This window comes from Canis aureus, chromosome 34 (genome assembly GCF_053574225.1).
Source record: "Canis aureus isolate CA01 chromosome 34, VMU_Caureus_v.1.0, whole genome shotgun sequence".
NCBI lineage: Eukaryota > Metazoa > Chordata > Mammalia > Carnivora > Canidae > Canis > Canis aureus.
In genome coordinates this window covers 147,345-170,584 of record NC_135644.1, presented here as the reverse complement: position 1 = coordinate 170,584, position 23,240 = coordinate 147,345, and the positions used below count along the sequence as shown (strand labels likewise).

Sequence of the window (23,240 nt, the reverse complement as noted above, 5' to 3'; positions counted from 1 at the left end):
CAGTAAACGTGTACGTATTTCCCCACAAACCTAAGTGAGAAACACAGTAAGGACCTAAGAATAAGCGTAAATGCAGGCTTGAAGAACTTGCTCCTTCCATGAAAGCCCACAGCCTTTTAATGCTCCTCCTCCTTGTCTCTTTTTTTTAAATATTTATTTATTTACTTATTTATTTATTCATTCATTCGTTCGTTCATTCATGAGACACACACAGAGACAGAGACACAGGCAGAGGGAGAAGCAGGCTCCACGCAGGGAGCCCCATGTGGGTACGCGGGTCTCGATCCCAGGACTCCAGGACCGCGCCCCGGGCCAAAGGCAGGCGCCAAACCGCTGAGCCACCTCGGGGTCTCCCCTCCTTGTTTTCCAAGTCTGGACAGAAGAGCAGTTTAGTAGCTTCAGTCCTCAGGGAAAGTCAAGGCGCTCCGCCCTGAGGACAGCCCATCAGCGCCAGGAGCGCCTGAGGTGCCTGTGGACCAGGCTGGGACCAACGCGCCCGGCCGTGCAGGGACCGGCTGTGCACTGACCGGCCGGATGACGAGGCGGGATGACCAGGCCAGGACCGACCGGCCGTGACTGGCCCCAGGATGACCAGGCGGGATGACCAGGTCGTGACCGACCCCCAGGCGGGACCGACCATGACCTACTGGCCGTGCCTGACCAGGCGGAATCACCAGGCTGTGACCGACCAGCCGGGACCGACCACCGGGCCGCCGCGGGAGCGGAGGGGGCGGGAGGGGCGCGGGAGGGGCGCGGGCGCCCGGGGTCAGCGGGGGCTCAGGCGCCCGAAGCTTTCAAGATCTGAGGCTGTGAGTCCCTGTTCCTGTGAGTTTCGTTTCACAAGGTCCCTTAGAGACGCCGCGTCGCTCCGCGGGGTAAGCGCCGACTCTGGTTCTGGCTCCGGTCGGGTCTGAGGCTTGTGGGCACGACAGGCTCCAGCTGGGCCGAGGCCGCCCGACTCTCCCGGGGCGCCCGCACCGCCGGTAAAGGAATCTGGGGGCGCGCGGCGGTGAGCGTCCGCCTGCGGCCCAGGGCGTGACCCCGGGGTCCCCGGGTCGAGTCCCGCCTGGGGCTGCCTACGGGGAGCCTGCTTCTCCCTCGGCCTGGGTCTCTGCCTGTGTTTCTCAGGAATAAATAAAATCTCTAAAAATCCAAAGACAAAAAAAGGAATTTTGTCTGGAAACGTTGTCTCCTTTTAGAAACTTCTCTAGAAACTTTGTCCGAAAGCCATTCCCTGACAAGCGGATTGTTTTTCCAAAGAAGCTGGAAGCTGCGTTCCCGAGGTGCAGCGCAGGGGCAGGGCACCGGGCCGAGGGAAACCTCGCATCCTCGCCTCGAAGCGCGACACGTGACCGCGGAGGGCGCGGCGCCCTGCAGGGTAGGCGCCGGTTCCCCGGGGAGCGGGCCGCGGCGGCTGCCGGGAGCTTCCGGGAGCGGCGGGGGCTGCCGGGAGCAGGTCGCGGGGGCTTCTGGGAGCAGGTCCCGGGCGGCTTCCGGGAGCGGCCGCCGCACACGCGCCTGAGGCCGGCGGTCGCGCAGCGGGCTCCCCGCCGGGCTGCCCCTGGCGTGCAGGGTCCCGTGTCCCGGTCCCACCCCGACCGCCAGCGGGGTCTACAGTCGCTCCAACAACTCACTCGGGAGGGCGAGGGAGCCTGTTTCCCCGAAGCCCGACTCTAGCCGCAGGCTTCTCTGCGAGCGAGTGGCGAGTCTCGAGGCCCCCCCGGAAGTAGGCTGAGGGGTGATGGGGCCTTGGTCTGAGCCGCGGACACCGGCCACCAGTCTCAGCTTCCGACTCCGGGTGACCTCGGCCGGGGCGAGGGAGACGCGCCGCCAACAGGCCCTCGGAGGCTCGCTCGGACTCTGAGGCCGGCTCCCCGGGAGGGCGGGGGTCAGGACGGCAGGGGGCGCCGCCGCCGATCCGGGAGGGGCTGCGGCCCAGTCACATCGCGCAAGTCATGCTTGCGTTCTCTTTTTGTTCCGTTTGTCCTCAAGTCAAAGCCTCTGTTCTAATTTTTTCCTATTTAATCCCTAGTTTGAGGCTTTGGGAGGACAAGCAGGTATTTTACTTTCTTCATGTCCACGGACAGCCTTCTACTCCTTTGGATCGCTGACGTCATTTGCCCCGAAGACGACGTCCAGGTCGCCTCGGGGAACCACTGACGTCATTTACCGACTTCCAGGTCGCCTCGGGGGCTGCGCAGGCCGCCGCACTTCTCACGCGGGCCTTGCCCCTAAGTCGCCAGGCACACGAATTATTTGGCACCTGTGAGATAGTGTTATCCCTGTTTCCGATGAGGAAAGTAACGCTCGGCACTTCTAAGGAAAGGGAGCACTTTCCTCCAGCCATCAGACGGGACTGGCGCCCCGAGGTACTGCCGCCACGTTGGGTTCGTAGCCGCCCAGCGAGCCGTCCACCAGCTCCACACTCTCCGCCGACCGCCCAGGGGGAGGCACAGGCCGCCCCTCACCAAACACCGCCCAGGGTTCTCAGAAGTCTGCCTTGACCGCAGCAAAATGCGAAGTTAAACAGAGTTTTTATATATTCAACAGAGTTTCACTTTTCTCGAACAACTCTACCTGAACCAAATGTGCAAATAGTTGCCAAAAATCATTGTTACAAAAAGAGACAGAGAGAGAGAGAGAATGAAATTAAACTAGTATAGGTACTGTCAAGTTTGTGACATGCATCCTAACACCAAAGTACAACTTTCAGGGGTTTTGCTGGTTTGCTTTTCCTAACTTGCTATGTGAATAATCAAGAATTGGGCAGAGGCCTAGCTCAAGGGGAAAATATGAGATAAATAATTATTTATTGCCATTTCAAACTTCCCAGTTATACCTCTCCCTCCCAAACCTTCATTCTGCCCCTCATGCCTAGAAGTCACTGCTCCCCCTTTTTTTCTCATGTCACACCTAGTAAGTCGGAATAGATTGACGAGAATTATTTCAGTCATGGAGAAAAAAGTCTGCAATGGCTCAATCAGGGAATCCATCCTGAATATTAATAATACCTGCTTTTCTTCAATATCTATGAAAAGCTGAAAGGTTTGACTCAGTTCTTCAATATGCAGATGAAAAAACAATCTCAAAGATAAGTAACCTGCTCAAGATCATAAGGTTTGCAAATGGCAAATGTGGACTCCAAAGACCCATATTCTAGTAACTGCTTATTGAAAGTAGGTGGAAAAGAAGTTTGAAATGTAGAAATTGCTAACCATAAAAGGCCCTAAGTACTGAAAATGGAAATAGTTGGAACTGAGGAAATTTCCAAAAATAGAAAAATCTGACTGTGAGACAATGACCTGTTTCTTCTGTCCATAGGCCTGATTGATAGTATATATACTGCTGTCCAAAAAAAAAATATATATATATATAGAGCTATAGTATTGTAGTGTCTATTTATTCTAAAGTGGCTGTTTTAGGAATATAGAGTAAAAAAAATAGAGAAAATAAAGAACAAAAGTAAAAAGATGTCACAAACTTCCCCAACCTCTTTGAAATTCTCTAAAGAAATCTCACAAGATATGATACAGGTACAGTCATGAAGACTCCCATTACCGTGGTGCCTTCCATTTCAGTGATTTCAATGAAGCTAACTGGCACCCTTGCATACCCGCAGAGAACCCATCCTCCCAAGCACATATGCCTTCCACATGGTGCACTACCGTAAAAGTCTATCCTGAAGAAACTCAAAAGTCCTCTTCAAAAACAGTGAGAATCTCATGGGGAAACTTCTATTTTGATTATACTTAAGCAACTGCCAGTTTCTATTAGATTGGATCTGAAGTGATTCTAATGTCTTGATGGTGAAACCCTCCATGGGCAAGAAAACAGTGTCCACAACAGCCATGTCTCATCCTCCTAAAGCATGAGCCACAGAGTAGATGTGACGGTGGAGTTTTCATCTAGAGCCAGGTTGTCTGCTGATTCTGATGGCCAGAGAATAGTGGAAAAAGGATTGCAAAAGGCAAATTACCATATAATTAGCTCTCGTTGTAAGGGAGTAATACTAAAACTGTGCATTATAGAACAGTAACTAAGGGAGCATGTGTTGTGCATTAGTGTCTTACGGAGCAGGAAAGAAGAAGACACCACACAGTTAAGTTTTGATTAGAGGTTAGGCTCCAAGGAAAAGTCTAACTTGAAGCAAAATTTGGGAAGGTGACATCCAGGTGGAGCTGCAGGGTAAGACCCTGATTCTCATGCAGAATTCTGAATGCTTTCCCTTCAAACAGAAAGGGGATGAAAGCATATTTTCCTAAAACAAAAACAAAAGTCATCTATTTTAAAACTTTTTCTGGAACTGAACCTGCTTATTCCTCTAAGGACTGTGTAACATTGCACCCATGGAACAGATGTAGGTAGCTCAGGTAAGTGTAAGCTTTGGCAAGTTTATGAAACACTCATGCTGAATATGCCAAAATATTATTGAAAAATACTAGTTATCATAAAAATACTAATTTAATTTTATTTCATCCTCCTCCAGGTATCCAAACACAAGCACTGCCAATGGTATTCACTGGTTAATGTCTATAGCAGTGATTCTGTTTCATTTTTGTCTCATTCTCTACATAATGGAATTACCCCACTTTTTTAAAAGTAAAAATAAACAGATCATAAGAAGATTGAAATCTTCCAGGGCTAATGAGAATTCCATTAGTTCAGGAATATATTAGTTGTTTCTCAGCAAAATTCAGTTCAATTTTACTATGCTTAAGGGAGAAAAATAAAAGCACAAACACCTACTTAATCTAATCAATAGATGTCAAGATTTTAGGGGAAATGGGAAATGGTTAGAGAAGTGAGATTTTTTTTTTAATGAACACTCAAAAAGACATAACATTTTTAGCACCTTAAGGCTTGAACGCAAGATTCCTGAGGAAATGTTATTCCTCCTTCCAGGGTCCAAGTCTTTTTTTTTTTTTTCTCAGTACAAATTTGTGTAAAAGGAAATTCTTATATCAGAATCACTCATTTGCCTTGGAATGACCAGTACCCTCTGCCGTCTCAAAATAAAGTATAAGCTTTCTTTATAAAGCTTCCGAGGTTTTGTGTTTATAGCCAAAGATGAGAAAATGTGGAACCCTTTTTTTTTTTTTTTTTTTTTTTTGCAATTCATCCTCTATGGTAACCAGTTAACCTCACTGTCCATCCTACCAGAAATTCTACCTCAAAAATTAGCACTAACATGAGAAAGATGATGTTCCAAATTAAACTATAACTTAATCATTTCTTCAATATAAAGCTGTGCAACGAATGAGAAAGAAATGGCTTACCAACCATTTTGAAGCAGCATAAAGAAATCTGATAGGTTCTTCTACCTCAGAAACAAATAGTAAGCATATGACCGCTGTTTAAGATAAATGAAAATATTAAATCCTCATAAAGAAGTTTGTTTGCTATGGAAACCATCCATATTTTTAGAATTCCATGATGAAAAATCTAAAGCTGATGGCCACAGAACCACCATACTGAGTAATAAAGATTTAATTAAAAGAATTCACAGCTACAAATTACCTGGTGAATTTCCAATGCAAACGTCACTCTAAGTCAAACCCATCATTTTGTTTAAGTTTAAAAAACCGAGAAGAAAGAAGCAGCAAAGGAAGGAGAGTGTGAGCATGAATAATGTACCTACTTCCTCTATCAGTTTCTGCTTTCTGGAGTCAATCTCACAAAAACCTTCAGGGAGTAAAAGGAGTGAAGAAACGAGCAGCCTTTGGAGGAGGAAGGGCTTGCTGCCAAGTCTGGGAAAAGATGGTCACCCCCACCGCTGTACCAAACAGTCCTGGGAGCGGCCTTGTAAATCCCTGCCCGGGAAGCCATTCCTCTCATTCCGAGTGCAACCCAGCGCAATGCAGTGTGGAAAATAAGCTTCCAATTTTGAACAGACTTTTATGACTATCATATTTTCAGAAAATAAACTCTGAGACAGAGCTGGTAGGCAGGCGTGAGGTAGCACTGGGCCATGGAGGGAATCGTGCTTGGCTTGCTCACACACTGGAAACCATTGCGGAGAATGAAATGTGTGTGTGGGGGGTGTGAGGCGGGAGAGGCGGGTGATGCTTCAAACCACATGGCCATGAGACAGGCTCCACGGAAAGATGTGTTGTTTCCTTTGTTTTTTCCCATAGTAATCCTACTCAAGGAGCTGATACTATAAAGCTCTAGTTTGAAGAGTGCAATTTTTAAACCGCTTAAGATACAGCTCATTAGAAATGAGTTACATACTTTGATGTATTATCAAAATGACCATAGTACAACAGTAGGTAAAGTTTGCATTTTAAGTTCTCCACTAGACTTTCCTCTCTGAGAGCAAAAGTTAATTCTTTTATTTTTCAATAATATGTAACATTTTCATTCTCATAATCACCTAGTAAGTATTTATTGCTGTATTATTATAGTAATCAAATAATAATGAGCTCTTGCTATTTGTCAGGATCCATACTACCTAAGTGGTTTATATACATGATAGTCTTCATAAGAATTATTTGAGGTAAAAATTGTTATTCCAATTTTATAGATGAAGAAACTAAGACATAAAGACATTTTAAAAATTGCTCAAGATTATGCAAATTTGCAAAAACTGAGTTTAACGTAAGTTCACTAATAAATGGCGGGAAATATTTTCTTAGATTTTCAAAAATAATATTCAACTGGTAAAAATGCATGGAAAAACTATCATGTACCTAACATATAAGATGAATTCATAACATGGAGTGGAATCTGGAAGGCAGAGGTGAGTGAAAAAAGGAAAAGTACAGGTGTGTATGTGCAGTGGGAGTTGGGAAGTACAAGCACTTTCCTATTTTGAAGCAGAGTGACAGCTGATATGACTAAGAATCTAGAAATGGGCCAGATCATAAAAGGTATTCTATGCCATCCTTAGGAGCTTGAACATTATCCTTTTCCCCAACAATGGGAGTCAGCACAAGGTTACAGGGATGGTAATGACGTGATCAGATTTTAGTTTTATATCACAGTGGCAGCAGAGGGGGTCTATATACATGTGAATGGGAAGTGGCCACACAGGAGGCATGGCAGGGAATTTAAATGCTATTGCAATAATCTGGGGATTTGATGTGGGCCTGAACTGAGGCATTTGTAGAAGAGGGGGCTAAATGGGTTTATCTGGGAACTACTTAGCAGATGAAATGGCAAAATTTAGTGACTGATTGGAATATTCCTTGAGTGACCAGTTAAGATGATGTTGCCATTAACTGATAGAAGGAATACATAGGAAAGATGGGTCTTGTCTTGAAGGGATGACCATCATGAGTTGAGTTTTAGATACACCAAACTTGAAATGGTTATGGCCCATCAGAGGGAAGCTGGGTATTGAGGTTCATGTGGAAGGTCAGGATAGCAGAGAAAGATTTGAGAATTATCAGCAGTTTGCTGTTAAGCAAAACCCTGAGGGTGAGCGATTCTGGGACAATCTAGGAGAATAGACAGGGAGGGCCACTGAACTAAATCCTGTGGGGAAAAAAATTTTAAGAAGTTGCCCATGAAACTGAGAGGAAGAGGCTGGGAGCCAGAGGGAGAACTTTCAGAGAGAGCTGGAGTGGTTAGTTGTATCGAATTAAGGAGACAGGCCTGATAAGACAGATACAAGGGACCCACTGAGACATCCAACATTTCAGGCCTCCTCTCACTGGACCAGCATCACTGGAATGGGGCAAGAGTCAGAGTTCATCAGGATGAGTGCGGCATGGTGGCAGAGACAGAAAACTAGAGTAGGCCTTTAGAGCAGCTGGGCTAAGAACTAAGGGTGTGAGACAGCCGCAGGCCCTGGAGAGAGTTGAGCTGGTTTACAGAACAAGAGGAAAGATCCCAGAGAAAGGAGGTGGTTGTAGTCACAGAAAAGAGAGCATGATGGAGCAGGTTTCCCCAGGAAATGGGAAACACACAAAAATATGGAAGGAGAGCAAATCCAAAAGTTTTTTCAAAATAAATTCAAAGATTAAGTAAAAGTCAAAAATAACACTGCTAAGGTTTGTACCTATGATGACTGAGATCAGATTGTAGTATCACTTTCTGGGTCTCATTTAAGTCTCCTAAAATTACCTTCAGGTAAGGTTCCCAAATGATCTGCTAAGAGTCCCATCAGATTGCAGGGGTGTGTACATTTTCCCAACTTTAGATAAGGACCCAAAGGTCTGGTGAGGCTAAAGCCCTCTTTGCAGGTGGCAAAACTGCTCATGGCGGAGACGGACCAGAACCCGGGTGTTTTCCTAGCGACTGCTGGACTGGGTTACTCTCCTGACTATGTCAGGTGGTGACGCATATGCGGCAAGTAACACTGCCACTGAGAATGTATTCGTTGTCTCTTGAAACCAAATTTATAATTCTGATTGAGCAGACACCCAAAAGAGAAAAAAATTAGAGAAAAAGAACTGTGAGACTGTCTTTTCTCCTTCCCAGGAGAAACTTAAAAAAAAAAAAAAAGTAATCATTTTCGAGTTTAAACATTATACCAGAGAGATACAGGGACAAGTTTCCATTAATTTATTAATATTAATTCATTAATATTGTCAACATTACTACCTTCTCTGTAGAATGCATGCAGATAAGAAGAATCTTACACTACTGTGATTTTTCTTATACACTGTTCCTCAGTATATTCAATGTAAGATGGAAACACTTTGATTCCTTCTGAAGGGCTTAGTTTTGAACACATCAATAAAATATAATAAAAACATTAAGGTTGCCAATGGGGCCACAATTTTAAGGCAAAATTTTCCATAGTATAGCCTGCCCCCTCCAGCAAATGCCAAGAGATGCTTTTAAAAACACTGACTAGAAGGGCTCAACAGTCTTACAGGAAATTTAGATGAAATACACGTGAAATTTACATGGAGAGAAACTAAGAGAAAAACTGAATTGTCAACATCCTCCTAACTCCATTTTTACATAAAGTTGTACAACATGCCCAAATTTATATAATAAATCAATAAGTAGTAATTTTAGTCTTCTCCCTACCATTACATTTCTCATATGCATATCAATTTGTCAATGTTGTGATTTCAGAGCAAAAATGGTAAGTCAAAAACTGACATTTAAACATTTTATAAATATGATCAAAGGCAAAGTGATGATGTATGATTGTCTTTCAAGTAGGAGCACCTTGTTTGAATTAGAAAAGATTTCTTTCTGTGGTCATAGATTAACATGTTTCCAATCTCCTCAAAAGCAAAGCTTTCTCTTACTGTTTTTACCTCACATCAGCATTATGTGCATTTCTACAACGATCAACACAATGAATCGCAATGCACGCCTGTGGTAACAGTGCTAAAAGTGTGAAGAACAGGAAGTGAAAGGAAAATGAAACCTATATATTCACTTGGAAATTTTGATAACATGAGCCCATGGTATAGTTGAATGATTTACCTCAGCCACCATGAAAAAGGATTTGGGCTTGAGTTATTTTTCCCCGAAATGATAGGGAATTTGCAATGGTTTATCTACAAACCTTAATTAGGCAGCCTTGCAACTGAAAGGAATAACTGGAATAGCAAGTTATTATCAAGTCACAGTTGTGCAGTCTTGGAACAAGAAGCCAACTGGGCTACATCAAGATCAAAGGAATGTTAGGCAGAGATGTAATGCAGTGGTTAACCAACACCTGCAGAGCTTGCAAATCCCATCCAAACCTACTAAATCAGGGTATTTGCAAGGGAGAGGTGCCTAGAATCAATATTGGTAACAAGCTCTTCAGATGATTATATGGCCAGCTCAACATGGATCTGTGCGTGGTTTATGCATGAACTAAACAAGTCATGGTCAAAACATATGTTTTGCCGTATATATTTGCCAATATAAAAAAATCATCTGTATCGGGGCACTGGGGGTTGCAGTCTGTTGAGCATGGCTGACTCTTGTTTTCGGCTCAGGTCATGTTCTCAGGGTCCTGAGATTGAGCCCCATGAGGCTCTGCAGCTCTCTCTCCCTGTCCCTCTGCCCCTCCCCCTATTAAAAAATAAATCTTTTAAAAAATTATGTATATCTATGTCTTTATATAGATAGAGACACTCTTCAAAGTAAAGCTTCATTTGGTTTGGATAAAAGTTACAGGCACTTGTAAATTTATCTGAAAAGAATTAGGAAGCAAGGAATTGCAGCCTCATTTAAGTTCCATCCCATGTTCTGAGCTCCACGACCTACTCAGAAGTGATCACAACTATACCCTGCCCATTGAAAGCAGGTCTGTTCAACTGAAAGTGGCTGATCCTCATTGTGGTTGGGACTACAGTCGCCTCCTAACAGCTGTTCTTTCGTTTATAACCTTCAGAAGGTAACTCTACCCAGCAGAGTACATGATGAGTGCTACCTAGGTGAAAGACTACAATTCCTAGCTTCCCTTGTGGCTTCCTGTAACAAGATGATCAATTCCAGCCGTCAGAAGCAAGGTGAAATGGCATGGAGACCTGACAGTCTCCGTGAGAAAAGGAGACTCACAGCCTTTGTCTCTCATCATCTATCCAGATGCCTAGAAAGTAAATGTAATGGCTGGAACTCCAAAAGCCATCTAGGACCATCACATCAAGGGTTATACTCTAGGGATAGGAGACTAGAGAACTAGAAAGGGGTGGAGTCATTGACAGCATTGTAGAGCTAATATACCAGCCTTTCACTACCTGCAAGCTTCTTTTAAAAAGAGAGGGGAAAAAGAAGTCCAATTTTTTTTGGCTTACTACTGCATTCTGCTAGATGTAGCTGAACCCAAATTAAAACATTCAGTATAAAAGAAAAGTGCATATCCTACATGATCCAAAGTATCTATTTTAATAGTAATGAGTTTTAAATGATTTATGAATGACCAAGTACCTTAAGCTATGTATTCATATTCTCTACTTCCTTTAAAATGATCTGATCCATGTAATACCGAGCAATAAGCACTTGTGTCTTCAACTTTGTATTTTAACAATCAGATAAGTGGCAGATATAGCATAATAAAGTGCAAGGGACCATGATATAAAAAGTACTGTGAGCCCCTCATCTCTTAATCATCAGAAGTTGGCTTGGGTCCAGGATATCAGGGTAGGGCTGCAACAAGAGGGTTGCAAATTTATGGTCCATGAGCCAAACTTGGCAGTCAGATATATTGCATTTGGCTTATGCAATGCTTTTTGAAAACATTAGTTTTGAATGCCTTAAAGTGGGCATGCATCTTCAGATCTCCACAGGCCCATCATCCCTGTTGATGTACAAACACTCACTTGCTTCACTTGTTTAGGTTACCTCCCTGGTCTCTGGAAACAAAATGGTACATTTCTGCACCTTTCCTTCTCTCCATTCTCTCTCTGTTGTTGAAATCAGTGATTCATACCAAAGATGATTTTCTAAGTCTGTGCATTTCCAATAAGCGAGAATGTGTATAACTCACTAGGAGCTAGAACTTTGTTTAGGAATGTCAAAATTACTATAAGTGCACTATAGTATCTTCTCCTACAGTAAAAAAAATTTTTTTAAAAAAAAAAAGGAAACTTTCAAAGCATCCCACCACCACCATCACAAACACACATACTCCAAAACTCATGAAAAGCTGATTTTGTCATCTTAACTCTGATTCTTGTTACTTAATAGTTTCAACTAAAGTTAGTTCAACCTCCTTTCAGTTAAGAATTTAGTTTTTCAGTTTTTAGGAATTAAAAAAATCATTTCACTTCTTAAAACTTATTGACAAGTAGTAAAGTTTTGGGCCTAAAATGCCTAAAACTTTATTTCCTTACTTTCATCACATCATTCCTAAAAATTTCTATCAGGTAGCCACTATGCCTATGTTTACATTTCTGGTAAAATAACCAGAGTCAAATAGATGAAAAATATACCTTGAAGTATTGAAAAGAAAAAATATTAAAGTTTGTAAACATCTACTTACATGTGATAACACATCTCCACATTTTAAAGAGGACATATTTGTATACAAAGTCAATAACAGATTACATGATTTAGTTATAGCGAAAAGCTGAAAAACATACTTGTTTTGTATGTGTACTTTAGATATTTCTTTAGTTTAAAGCATTTACCTGAACTTACTCTTCCCCCAAACTTAAAATCACATGGAGTTTCAAAACTGACACTTTTATTAACCTGGTGTCAAGCCTGAACAGGGGAAACAAAATATTGCCAAGTATCCATTCAATATAACTGAAACCAAAATATGCACCTTAAGTAAGTACAATACAAGTCACGAAACTCTGAGTATACTGGATTCTGGAATTCTCTTCTAGACACCTTTACATAGGATCATACTACTTTCTTTTGCTCTTGAAATTTTTAACACATATACTCTCCTAGGGTGAGTAATAAAACAGAGGAATTTATTTTTTGCAATGTGAATGCAAGGAATTACACTTTTTCTGTAAAATCTGATGTTTGAGATTCTGGCTACTGTGCTGTTTGGTTATATTGGGGGAAGAAGGGTTGGTAGGAGATGGAGACTGTTTTGCACCAAATTACAAATTTCTAACTTTTATGTAAATTCATAGTAAGAAAAATTTACCTCTCCTTATTTTTCAGAAACACCTACAGAGTAATTACAACTATTTAGGGAAATCTTTGAGCATATATAGCCTATTCCATTAACCTTATGCAACACTCCTTTCGCTTATTCACATGTTCAATCATTTCCACACTTTATAAAAGTAAGTTATTTATTTTATATTAACAAGGAAAGTTGTGTGAATTTTTAAATTAAAAGTTGTTGTTTTGGTGGGGAGGGGAGAGAACCCTCCTAATTAGATTTGCTATTTCTATTGTAATTTTTGTTTTTTCTCTCCCCTTTTCTGACTTCTACTTCCCAGTTATTTTCCCCACCCTTCCAAGCCATGCACGTTTTTCACACGATTACAAAGAAATTCGAGACTTTTACCTTTTCTAAACGGTCTGTTTTTAAAACATAAAAAGCAATATAAAAAGCTCCAAGATTTTAGAAAGTGCCCCCTCTATGGGACTCCGGACAGATTGTTGGGTATCTCACATTCTTATTTTCACTCTTTAAATGATTTTTAGAACTTTTGGCCTCTAGATGATTTTTATGAACATCTTCAGAGCAAAAATACAGAGAGGTAGGTTAAAAGACATGTGCATACACATCTGCATGTATCGGCATATATTTGTGTATCTATATACGTAGGTATATATACACACACCGCAGTAGATACGAAAAGTTCCAATGGGCTAAGTTTTAAAAGGTTGAGTTTGATGTTAAATAGTCACGAAAATCTATAATGGCCTATTCTGAAAAAGAACACGTCTGGAGAATAAGGATTTAATAATCAGTGGAACCAAATTAAATATTTTCTTATATTCTACAGCAGCCCAGCAGTACCACCCAACCCTGACATGCGCAAATTGCATAGGAAAAAAAGAAAAGGTGACCTCCCCCTCGCGCCCCAAGGAGAAGGCCCCCGCAAACTCCCGTAGACGCCGCGGGGGAGGCGGCGGGTTGGCCGCGGTCCGCCTGGGGTCGGGGTGGGGTCGGGGTCGCGGGTGGGGTCGGGTCGGGGTCGCGGGTGGGGTCGAGTCGGGGTCGCGGGTGCGGTCGGGTCGGGGTCGCGGCGGGGACGGGGTCGCAGGTGGGGTCGGGGTTGAGGTCGCGTCGGGGTCGCGTCGGGGGCGGGGCGGGCGGCCGCGGCTTCAGGGGCCGCTTCTCCGCCTCCGCCCGGGAAGGCAGCGAGGCCGCCTCCGCGGAGGCCAAGTGCTCGGAGATCCCAAATGACAATGAGGAGGCGGTGAAGCCCGCAGAGGGAGGAGGACGAGGAGCCCGACACAAAGGGGATCCGCTGTCGGAGCGGCGGCGGCGGGTTCTCTAAACAAAGGCTCGGGAGCCGCAGCAGGAGTGGGGCGCGGGGCTCCACCCGGCCGCCGTCCCCGCGCCCCGGCCTCCGCCCCGGCCTCCAGCTCCGGTCCCGACTCCCGGCCTCCAGCCTCCAGCCCCGATCCCCGGTCCCCGGTCCCCGGTCCCCGGTCCCAACCTCCAACCACAGCCTCCAGCCGCGGGGCGGACCCCGCCCTCCACCCCCGACCCCAGCCTCCAGCCCCGGCGCCCCGACCCCCGGCCTCCAGCCCGACCCCCCGCCCCAGCCTCCAGCGCTCCGGCCCCGGCCCCAGCCCCGGCTGCCCGCGGCGGGCGCTCCTCGAGCCTCGCCCACACCGCGCGGCGTCCGCGTCCAGGCGGGCCCGCCCCGACTCCGCAGGGGCGCCCCGCGCTGGGCCCCGCCGGCCCCGGGCACACCTGTCACCGCCCCCGGGGCCGCCGCCGCCGCGAGCCGCGCGCCCGGCAGACTCACCGTCGTCGCCGTCGTCCTGCGCTGTCACCGCCACGCAGCGGCCGACGAGGACGGCGACGAGGAGCAGCGGGCTCGCCCGCACGCAGGCTGCTGCCATCCCGCCTGCGCCCCGACGGGGCCGCTCGGGCTCGGGCTGCGGCTCGGGCTCGGGCTCCGGCTCCGGCTCCGGCTCCGGCTCCTGCTGCGGCCCCGGCCTCCAGCTCCGGCCTCAGCCCCGGCCTCCAGCCTCCAGCCTCCAGCCCCGCCTCCGCCCCGGCCCCGGCCCCGGCCCCGGCCCGTCTGAGCGGGGCGGCCCCGGCCGCGCGGCTTTAAGGAGGAGGACGGCCCCGCGCGGCCCGCCGCCCCCCGCCGCCCCCCGCCGCCCCCCGCCGCCTCCCGCCGCCCAGTGCGCGCCCAGCGCGTCTGATTGATGGCGAGCGACCGAATCAGAGCCCGCGCCTGCGAGCGGGGCCGCGCTCGGTTACCGGGTAGACCCGAGGGGGACCCGACCGCGGCGACGCGGCGGCGGACGCTCATTGCGCTTCCTTTCCCTTTTCTCGCCTTCCTTCTTTCTCTTTTTTTTTTTTTTAGAGAAAACCTGTTTGGAGAAAGGGCCCATCCTCCCCAGCCCTTCCCCCGACACACACCCCCTCACTTCTCACTTTTCCCCTATAAGCTGAAAAAGACCTTAGGGAGGAAATACAGCCTCTTAGCCCAGCTGTTTGGTGTCTGGATAATCCACGGCTCCTGTTCAGCTTGCATGGCAAAGGATCACATCTTAACCCTCTCTTTTGACTGAAGAGGACACAGTCTTGCCTCCCTGTGCCGGATTCTCGTTTGGGGCTTTTCTCCCCCAGACTCTGGAAGGGGACTAGTAAACCTGTGCCCAGGTAACGTCCGGTGAAGAAACTTGCAGCCAAATCGGTTTGTGGCGCATCGTGCTTTACACCCCGCTGACCTCTGCCCTTCTCCACATCTGTGGTTGAGGGGGGCACATCTGCAGGGCCCTCTTGTCCCAGAAAGTTTCACCAGCTCGGGAGCCAGGCTGCTATGTTCGGGTTCAGGGAGGGGGGCACACCGCACTTGGTGTGCAAAGTCTGCTTCCCACCGCAGCTCGGGCTGACCAACTGCAGAAACACCGAGCCCATTATCCCCGTGCCCCCAGCTTTCTCCTGCGAGGAAAGGGCTTTGGCCCGACCAGTGTACACAGTTTCGCGACACTAACACGAGTGACACAGTATTAACTACGTCCCAGATCGCAAAGAGCCACATAGGAGGAGATGGTGCTGCTGTGACTCCTACACCAGTTTTTCAGATTCTGTGGTAGTCCCGGTTACACCTGCCTTTTAAGAGCAGCATTCGTCATCTGGGGCCGGTCCTCACAACTGCCAAGATCTTAATGACCTCACAGCGTCCTACGAACCGAATACATTTGCGACGCTGAGTCCACCTAGAACCAAAATGGCCCATTCCGCGCAATTCAGGTGAGTCACTGTTCCTCGTAGCTGACACTGACACTGTGCTGAGCCCTGAGGGCGACAGTGACACAGAGTAGGTAGAAGCCATGCCACTGCCTTTAGGGAACACATGGAGATGCTCAAGAAACAGGCTTGCGGGAGACACAGAACTGGAAGCCCGAGCACGTAGCTGTGGGGCGCAGTCAGCGCAGGAGACATGCAGAGGAAGGGGGGCTTACGGCACGGTCAGGTGAGCGATGCGCCATCCTTTTAATACAAGAAACCCAAAACCCTCTGCATCTCAGCTTGGAGCTACAATCTCTGGAGAGACATTCCACAGGCGGTCACCTTTCCAAGCAGCTCTACCCCTGTGTCTCTCAGTTCAATTTTTCACTTTTATAGCAAAGATTAAAAACACGACCTGACCTCCCACAGGTCCCTCCAGTTTCAGCCTCTGCTTCCTGTCAAACCAAAAGCATCTGGCATGATAGGGACAGAGAACATACTTTCAGGACAGCTGTGATAAATTAGCTCGTCTTTTCGAGCTTTGTGACTTGGGCTTTTCCTCTATGATCGGCTTTGGGATCCTACACTGCAGCTTGGAAAAGAGTAAAATGTACACAGGTGTTGACCAGGTGCGTGGCTTTCGCGGCTGTGGTTACATTCAGGGTAGAGGACGCGACCGTTTCTTGGTCCTTGAAGAACTGGTCCTAAGCCCCGGTGTTTCAGCGGGGAGCCCAGCAACCTGTCACAACCTCGCGAAGCCCTCCCGCGTGTAGACATAACACTACGCACCTCCTGGGTAAGTCTTTACCAACTCGACTTTCACGGCCTCCTTGAAAGTTATTATTTTTCTTAAGTCATATATAAGGATTTATGATTCAAAGAAGTTCACCTCCTCAAGTTTGCTCAGCTCCTAAGTGGCAGATCTAGGGTCCTATTTCAGAGACTTTCATGTCCTAAGTGAGTATTCTCAGTTCTTCCGAGCTCTTGGACCTGCAGGACACCAATATTTCCAGTCTCCAGAGAAAGCTGTCTCAGCCCCTTTAGGGTTGGTCCTCCCGTCTGTCTCTATTCCGTCCCTTCACATCTCCTTCAGGACTTCACTCTGTGTCCCCCTCTCTATCCTCAAAAAAAAAAAAAAAAAAAAAAAAAAAAACAACCCCACAAAGATTTCCCTTCGTGAGTCCCCTTCGTCATCTCCTTTTTCCCTCTACCTCCTCGTCCCCCCGTCGTGTGTCACTGTCCTCGGGAGAATGTCACGGCCTGCCCTGCAGGAGACACCAAGCCTCCCCTGCGGGTGAACCCTTCCTCTTCCCTCCCCATAGTACTTGACCCCCTTCTTCCTGAAACTCCCTCCTCCCAACACTCCCTGGTCCCACATGCTCCTCTTATGTTCCCTGCTCTTCTGGTCAAACTTCTTTTGTAATTCCTTCTAGAGGGTTGCGGAGCTCCCAGCGCTGTCCTGGTGCACCTTGCCCCCTGCCCCCCTCCTGGGCCGTGTCCCCTGTCAGATCCCCGACCTCACTGCGGGTCACACGCTGACGATATCCGGGCACGGCTCCCCCCGAGCTGCACACCTGTCAACTCGTGTGTCTAAGTGTCCGCATTGAACATCTTCCCTGGACGCCGCTCTAGTCCCCAGCTCAGGAGCCCAGCAAGGCCCCCCCACCCGCATCCAACTGCCGGCCAGGCCCCAGGCCGTGTGGGTTTTGTCGTGTGTTCCTTCACTCGGTTACTTCTCCTTTCTTAAAAAAAAACCAAGTTACCTCCCAAGTACTTACAAGCTATAGTTCTAGGATAGTTTAAACAAAGAGAAAGGTAGGGAGCGGCGGGGGGAGGGGAGGGAGGAGGATGAGCGAAGAGGAAACACCTACTTCCCGGGTGCCGTCTCCTTTCCTCTTTTGGCTTCAGCCATTGGAAACCTAGATTTTTCCCAGGCACGCAGGCAGTCTCACACCTCGGATGTTTGCTCAGGCTCTGGCCTTTCCTGAAAAAACCATTTCCCAGGTCTAATCCATTCCTTTATTCAACAGCTATTTGTCGAATACCTGTTATTTGCCAGGTTCTACTCCAGGAACTAAGGATATGTTTGTGAACAACATAAACAAGGTCCCCGATGCTGTGGAAGCTTAGAACCCTGAGTGGGAAAACGGCAATAAACTAGTGAGCAAATGTGCAAACTGATAATCCGAGCCCCTGATGCGCCGTGCAGGAAACAAGGAGTGTCGTCAGAGTTGCTCAGGAGTGGGAGGCGGGGACGCTGCAGATCAGGGCCTGCAGGGCGGGCCCCTTGAAAGCGGTAACAGCGACTCTGAGACCAGAAGTGTGGAGGTACCTGCCCTAGAGAACGGGGGAAGCAGCGCGCCCAGCGGGGACAGCAAGTCCAAGGGGCCTGGGCGACACGCGACCTTCCTCTGGCCGGCCGCTGTACCAGTTACGGACACGTGGTCCTTTGACACAATGCGATGTGCGGTCCCAGGTCCTGGGAGTCCCGAGCCTGGGCCTCGCGGCTAAGTCAGGGTGCCAACAGGCTTGCGTCCCTCATAGGCTCCAGGGGGACCTCTCCTCGCCTCTGCGGACCTCCAGGGCCCCCTCCCATTCCCACGGCCTCCGTGTCCACGGGCAAGGCCAGCTGTTTCCACAGCCACGTCCTCCCTCTGACCACTGGCAGGAAAGGTTCTCTGCTTTTAAGGACACGTGTGACAGTCCTGCTTCCACCTGTGCAGTCCAGGGCAACCTCTCACGTCCTGGGATCATTGATCACACCTGCAAAATGCTTTTTGACATGAAAGGTAACACAGTCACAGACTCCGAAGATGACCACGTGGGCATCTCAAAGAACAACCAGAAAACACCAAGGCAGACAAAGCGGACACGAAGCGTGGGCACGTCCCGAGGGCCACCGCCTTCTGACCCCCACGGGCCAGGCTGTGACCGGGCAGGGGCAGGGAGAAGGCCGCCTCGCCAGGCTCCAGCCCTGAGGCCCTGCGCGTCCTGGACAGGAGTTGAGGCTACTTTTTCTAAATGCAGTGAGAACCAGATAAAGAATTTTTAAACAGAAGAGTGATGTACCCTAATGTTTTGATATTTTAGAAATCTGGACGGCTTAGAGCAACGTCTTCTACCAAGGCAAGATGCACGTGAGGGCGCAAGTCAGGGAGCACTCGGGCTCCAGTGAGACACGACGGCTCGGACAGGGACGTGCAGGGAAATGGAAAGAAGCAAAGGGGTTCGGGTGGATTCTGGAAATGAAATCACTGAGAAGTTAGCTAACGGGGAGAACCAAGGCAGACGGCTGTGCCACCTGAGGGGATGAGGGGCCGGCAAAGCCCACGTCTGACCCCCACGTCCGCACACAGGCCCGCTGTCCCTCGCAGAACCGGCCAGCGTGGTCTGCGCACACCTGAGCAGCGTCACGTCATGGCCACATGCCCTGACCCCGACGGCGAGATCCCTGAGACACAGACCTTGCTTCTATTTGCCCGATAGTTACCTGTTGAACACCTGCCATTCGCTCAAGAATCAGTAGGACTCGACGACTGAAGCCCGTGACACAAGTCGCAGGGAGCAAAGTCCAAAGGATTCGCAGCTGCCAACCCAGAGGACTAGGAAGATGATGACCCTGGCGAGAGAAGCACCTCAGCCTGCAAGAGGACCCGGGTCAGAGGAGGACGAGCCTCGCCGGTTCGGGCCGCTCTGCGCCCACCCGCCGTGGAGCACCTGAGCCCAGACCCGGAGCGGGAGAGGCCAGAGTTAGGGCTAGGCTCTCCTGCGGCGGGGTCACTGGGACAGTGACCACAAGAGCAGTGGTGACGGCCAAACGTATTAAGCCCTTACGCTTTGTCAAATACTGTGTAAGCATTGCACGTGTGTTAATTAACTTAAATCAATACTGTGAGATAAGCGCTATTATTTTCCTTGTTTTACAAACGAAAAAAGGAAATTGAGGCTCATGGCAGCTGCGTGACTTGTGTCAAGTCGTACATACAGCAAGAAATGACCAGATCCAGCCTTACAACTCACAAGGAGTTGACGTTCAAAGAAATTATAGGATGTCTATTTCCCTAAACTCCATCACTGATTTTTTTCTTTAACAAATGACAATGGGGGAGAATCCTTTGGGATGTAGTTAGCATGGTGTTTTTTCAAATAAGCAATTATATGAACCAATGAATTTAATTACAAGTCCTATTTATATCCAAACTTTGTAAATATAGGTTACCTCTAGCTGAGTATTTGTACTAAAAATATATCTACATCTTGGCATAATTAGAAATATCTTTTTGTAATAGAAATTGTTAACTTCTGGGCAGCCCGGGTTGCTCAGTGGTTAGCGCTGCCTTTGGCCCAGGGCGTGACCCCAGGGTCCCAGGATCCGGTCCCATGTCAGGCTCCCCGCAGGGAGCCTGCTTCTCCCTCTGCCTCTGTCTCTGCCTCTCTCTGTGTCTGTCATGAATAAATAAATAAATAAATCTTTAAAAGAAAAAAAAAGAAACTTAACTTCTTAAGTTATAAACTTTCATTTTAATCTAAACATGTTTCAGAATAAGTCATATTTTGAGAAAAGTTTGTGATTTTACATCCCAAAAAAACTGCCTTATCTCCTGAGGCAATCAACAGTTATATTTAGAAGTTATGAAAAGTCTTATGAGGCAAAGTCATAAGTGATCTGGTAAATAATACTGGAGTGTGTAGCACCCTCTCCTCTACATACTGTTTGAATACATACATGGTCAGGATGATTATCTCCACTTTACTCTGGGATTCAGAAAGATTAGTGACCTTTCAGAAGCTACACAGTGCCAACAACAGTCTCAAGCATAGGCTTCCAAGTCCTAGCACTCTACCCATTGTACCTCATGATGATTAAACTATAATTCAAATTTTACTAACTAGATAAGCAGTATCAAAAAAGTCTACAGATTGGAATTCTGATGTACAGCTCGGTGACCACTGCACACTTGAAATTTGCTGAAAGCATAGGTCGTAAATGTTCTTACCACACACACAAAAAGGTAATTACGTAAGATAAGGGTTTTGTTAATTAACTTGATCACAGTCATCTCACTATATATATATGTATATACATATATATACATCAAATCATCACTTGCTACACCTTACGTATACATATTTATCAATTATACTTCCATAAAGCTGGAAAAAAGCGAAGATAAAAAAAAGAAAAAAGCTAAGATAATAATAATAGTAATAATAAAGTCTGCAGAATTATAGTGGTTATGAGCATAGACTCTGAAGCTAGACTCACAGAATCCAAATCCCAGTCCACCACTTTCCAGCTGGGTGACTATGAAAAACTTGCATGTCTTTCTGCATCTTAGTTTCCTTGTTTGCATAATGAGAATAATAACATCTTGAGGATTAAATAGGTCATCTTGAGGATTAAATAGGTTGATATTTGTAAAACAGACAATGTCTGGCATACAGGTAATATTATTATATATGTTCTGGTTAAATAAAAACAAGTAACAGCATTAGTGCTTCTTTTAAAAAGCATAATTTGGGACGTCTGGGTGGCTCAGCGGTTTAGCGCCTGCCTTCAGCCCGGGGCATAATCCTGGAGACCCGGGATCAAGTCCCCCATTGGGATCCCAGCAGGGAGCCTGATTCTCCCTCTGTCTGTGTCTCTGCCTGTCTCCCTCTCTCTCTGTGTCTCTCATGAATAAATAAATAAAATCTTTCAAAAAATAAAAAGCATAATTTATCAACAGCTTAAAAATTTAACTGTTTATATATATATATATATATATATATATATATATATATATATACACAATGGAATATTACTCAGCCATAAAAAATAAAATCTTGCCATTTTTGATAGCATGGATAGACCTAGGGTATTATGATAAGTGAAATAACAGAAAGACAAATAAATAACATATGATTTCACTTACATGTGGAATCTTTAAAAAAAATGAATAAACATACAAAATAGAAACAGAATCATAACTACAAAGAACCAGTAGTTGCCAGAGAGGAGGAGATTTGGGGGATAGGTGAAATAAATAAAGGAGATTCAGAGGTACAAATTTTCAGCTATAGAATAAATAAGTCACTGTGACGAAAAGTACAGTACGGGGAATATAATAATATTGCAGTAATGGTATATGGTGACTTACACTAACTACACTTACCATGGTGAGCATTGTGCAATATATAGAATTGTTGAATCGACGTGTTGCACACCTGAAACTAATATAACATTGTATGTCAGCAATACTTCAATAAAAACTCTTTAAAAAATAAGATTTAAAAAAAAAGAAAAAATAAGATTTTACTGTTACAATTTACATAAAGATGAAAACTTAAGGTAATTAGAAGGAAGTTTCATTATCTATCACAGTATGCTCCACTAATTCCCACATTATGTTTTTTATTCTTTTATATTATGTTTATTAAGACATGCCTTCCTTTTTCTCTCTTTTAAAGATTTTTTTTAATTTTTAAGTGATCTCTACATCCAATGTAGGGCTTGAACTCACAACCTGAAATCAAAAGCCTCATGCTCTACTGACTGAGCCAACAGGTGCCCCAAAGCATGCTTTAAATAGAGCAAAATTCACATTTTTAGGTGTATGGTTCTTTGAGTTTTGACAAATGCATACAATCGTGTAACCATCATCACAATCCAGAGGATATTTTCTTGTCCCCAAAAGTTCCTCCATTTTGAGTCCATCTTCTCTCATCCTCATCCCTGGCACCATTGATCTGATTTCCATCCCGTAGCCTTGCCTTTCCAAAATGTTATATAAATGAAATTAAAGAGTATGTAGCCTTTTTTGTCTGGTTCTGTGATTTCGTCCATGCTGTTGCATATATCAGCAGTGCATTCCTTTTCTTAAATCCGTATGTTTACACGTTTGAATTTATTCTCATTCTTAACCATTAATCCACTGTTTATTTATTAAGCCTAATAAATCCTAAAATGGAGGATTGTTTGTATTGGAATAGACAATGCTCTGCAGCTAAAATGAGAGTCCATGAGTCAGGGCTTCCCCTCAGGGAAACTTTTAAGATGGCAGGACTAGGGACAGGCTACAAAGGAGAAATTGTCCAGACACTCAATGACACCAAAGGCCATTTATACCAAATGAGCTTGTTATGCTCCATATACTGCTTTAAAAAAATTAAAAGCCAAAGAGTTGTAGGTTGTTTTTCAACAAAATAAGGAGTGATTCAGCCCATCAGATTCTGAGTTCTTACGTGGCAGCCAGAGGTCGGGGAACTGCGTCCTTGGAATGGAGACGGAAGTAGAGGGCAAGGAAATTAATGTGATATATTTTACCACTTTTCACAAGTTCATCAGTATTTTGTTTAGTATTTTAAATTTTCCTGGTGTTGGGGCAAACTATTCCTTCAGCTCCTTTAATAAAGTTAGTTGTTTTTCAGAGCTGTGGAATTCTCTTTCAGAGAATATGCAAGAAGTTTTTATAAACTGGCTCTTAAGAAAGGCTAGCAGGGGTACCTGGGTGGCTCAGTGGGC

General features: G+C 46.1%; 1 protein-coding gene across 1 annotated transcript in view; it reads right to left on the bottom strand.

The window, feature by feature from the left end:
• Positions 1-14,527, bottom strand: part of COL5A2 (collagen type V alpha 2 chain) — a 138,455-nt gene extending 123,928 nt beyond the window's left edge. The window contains exon 1 of the mRNA XM_077882988.1: positions 14,295-14,527. Coding sequence (XP_077739114.1) covers positions 14,295-14,391 — 97 coding nt within the window. The 5' untranslated portion in view covers positions 14,392-14,527. The remainder of the gene's footprint in view (positions 1-14,294) is intronic.
• Positions 14,528-23,240: the final 8,713 nt, after the last annotated feature.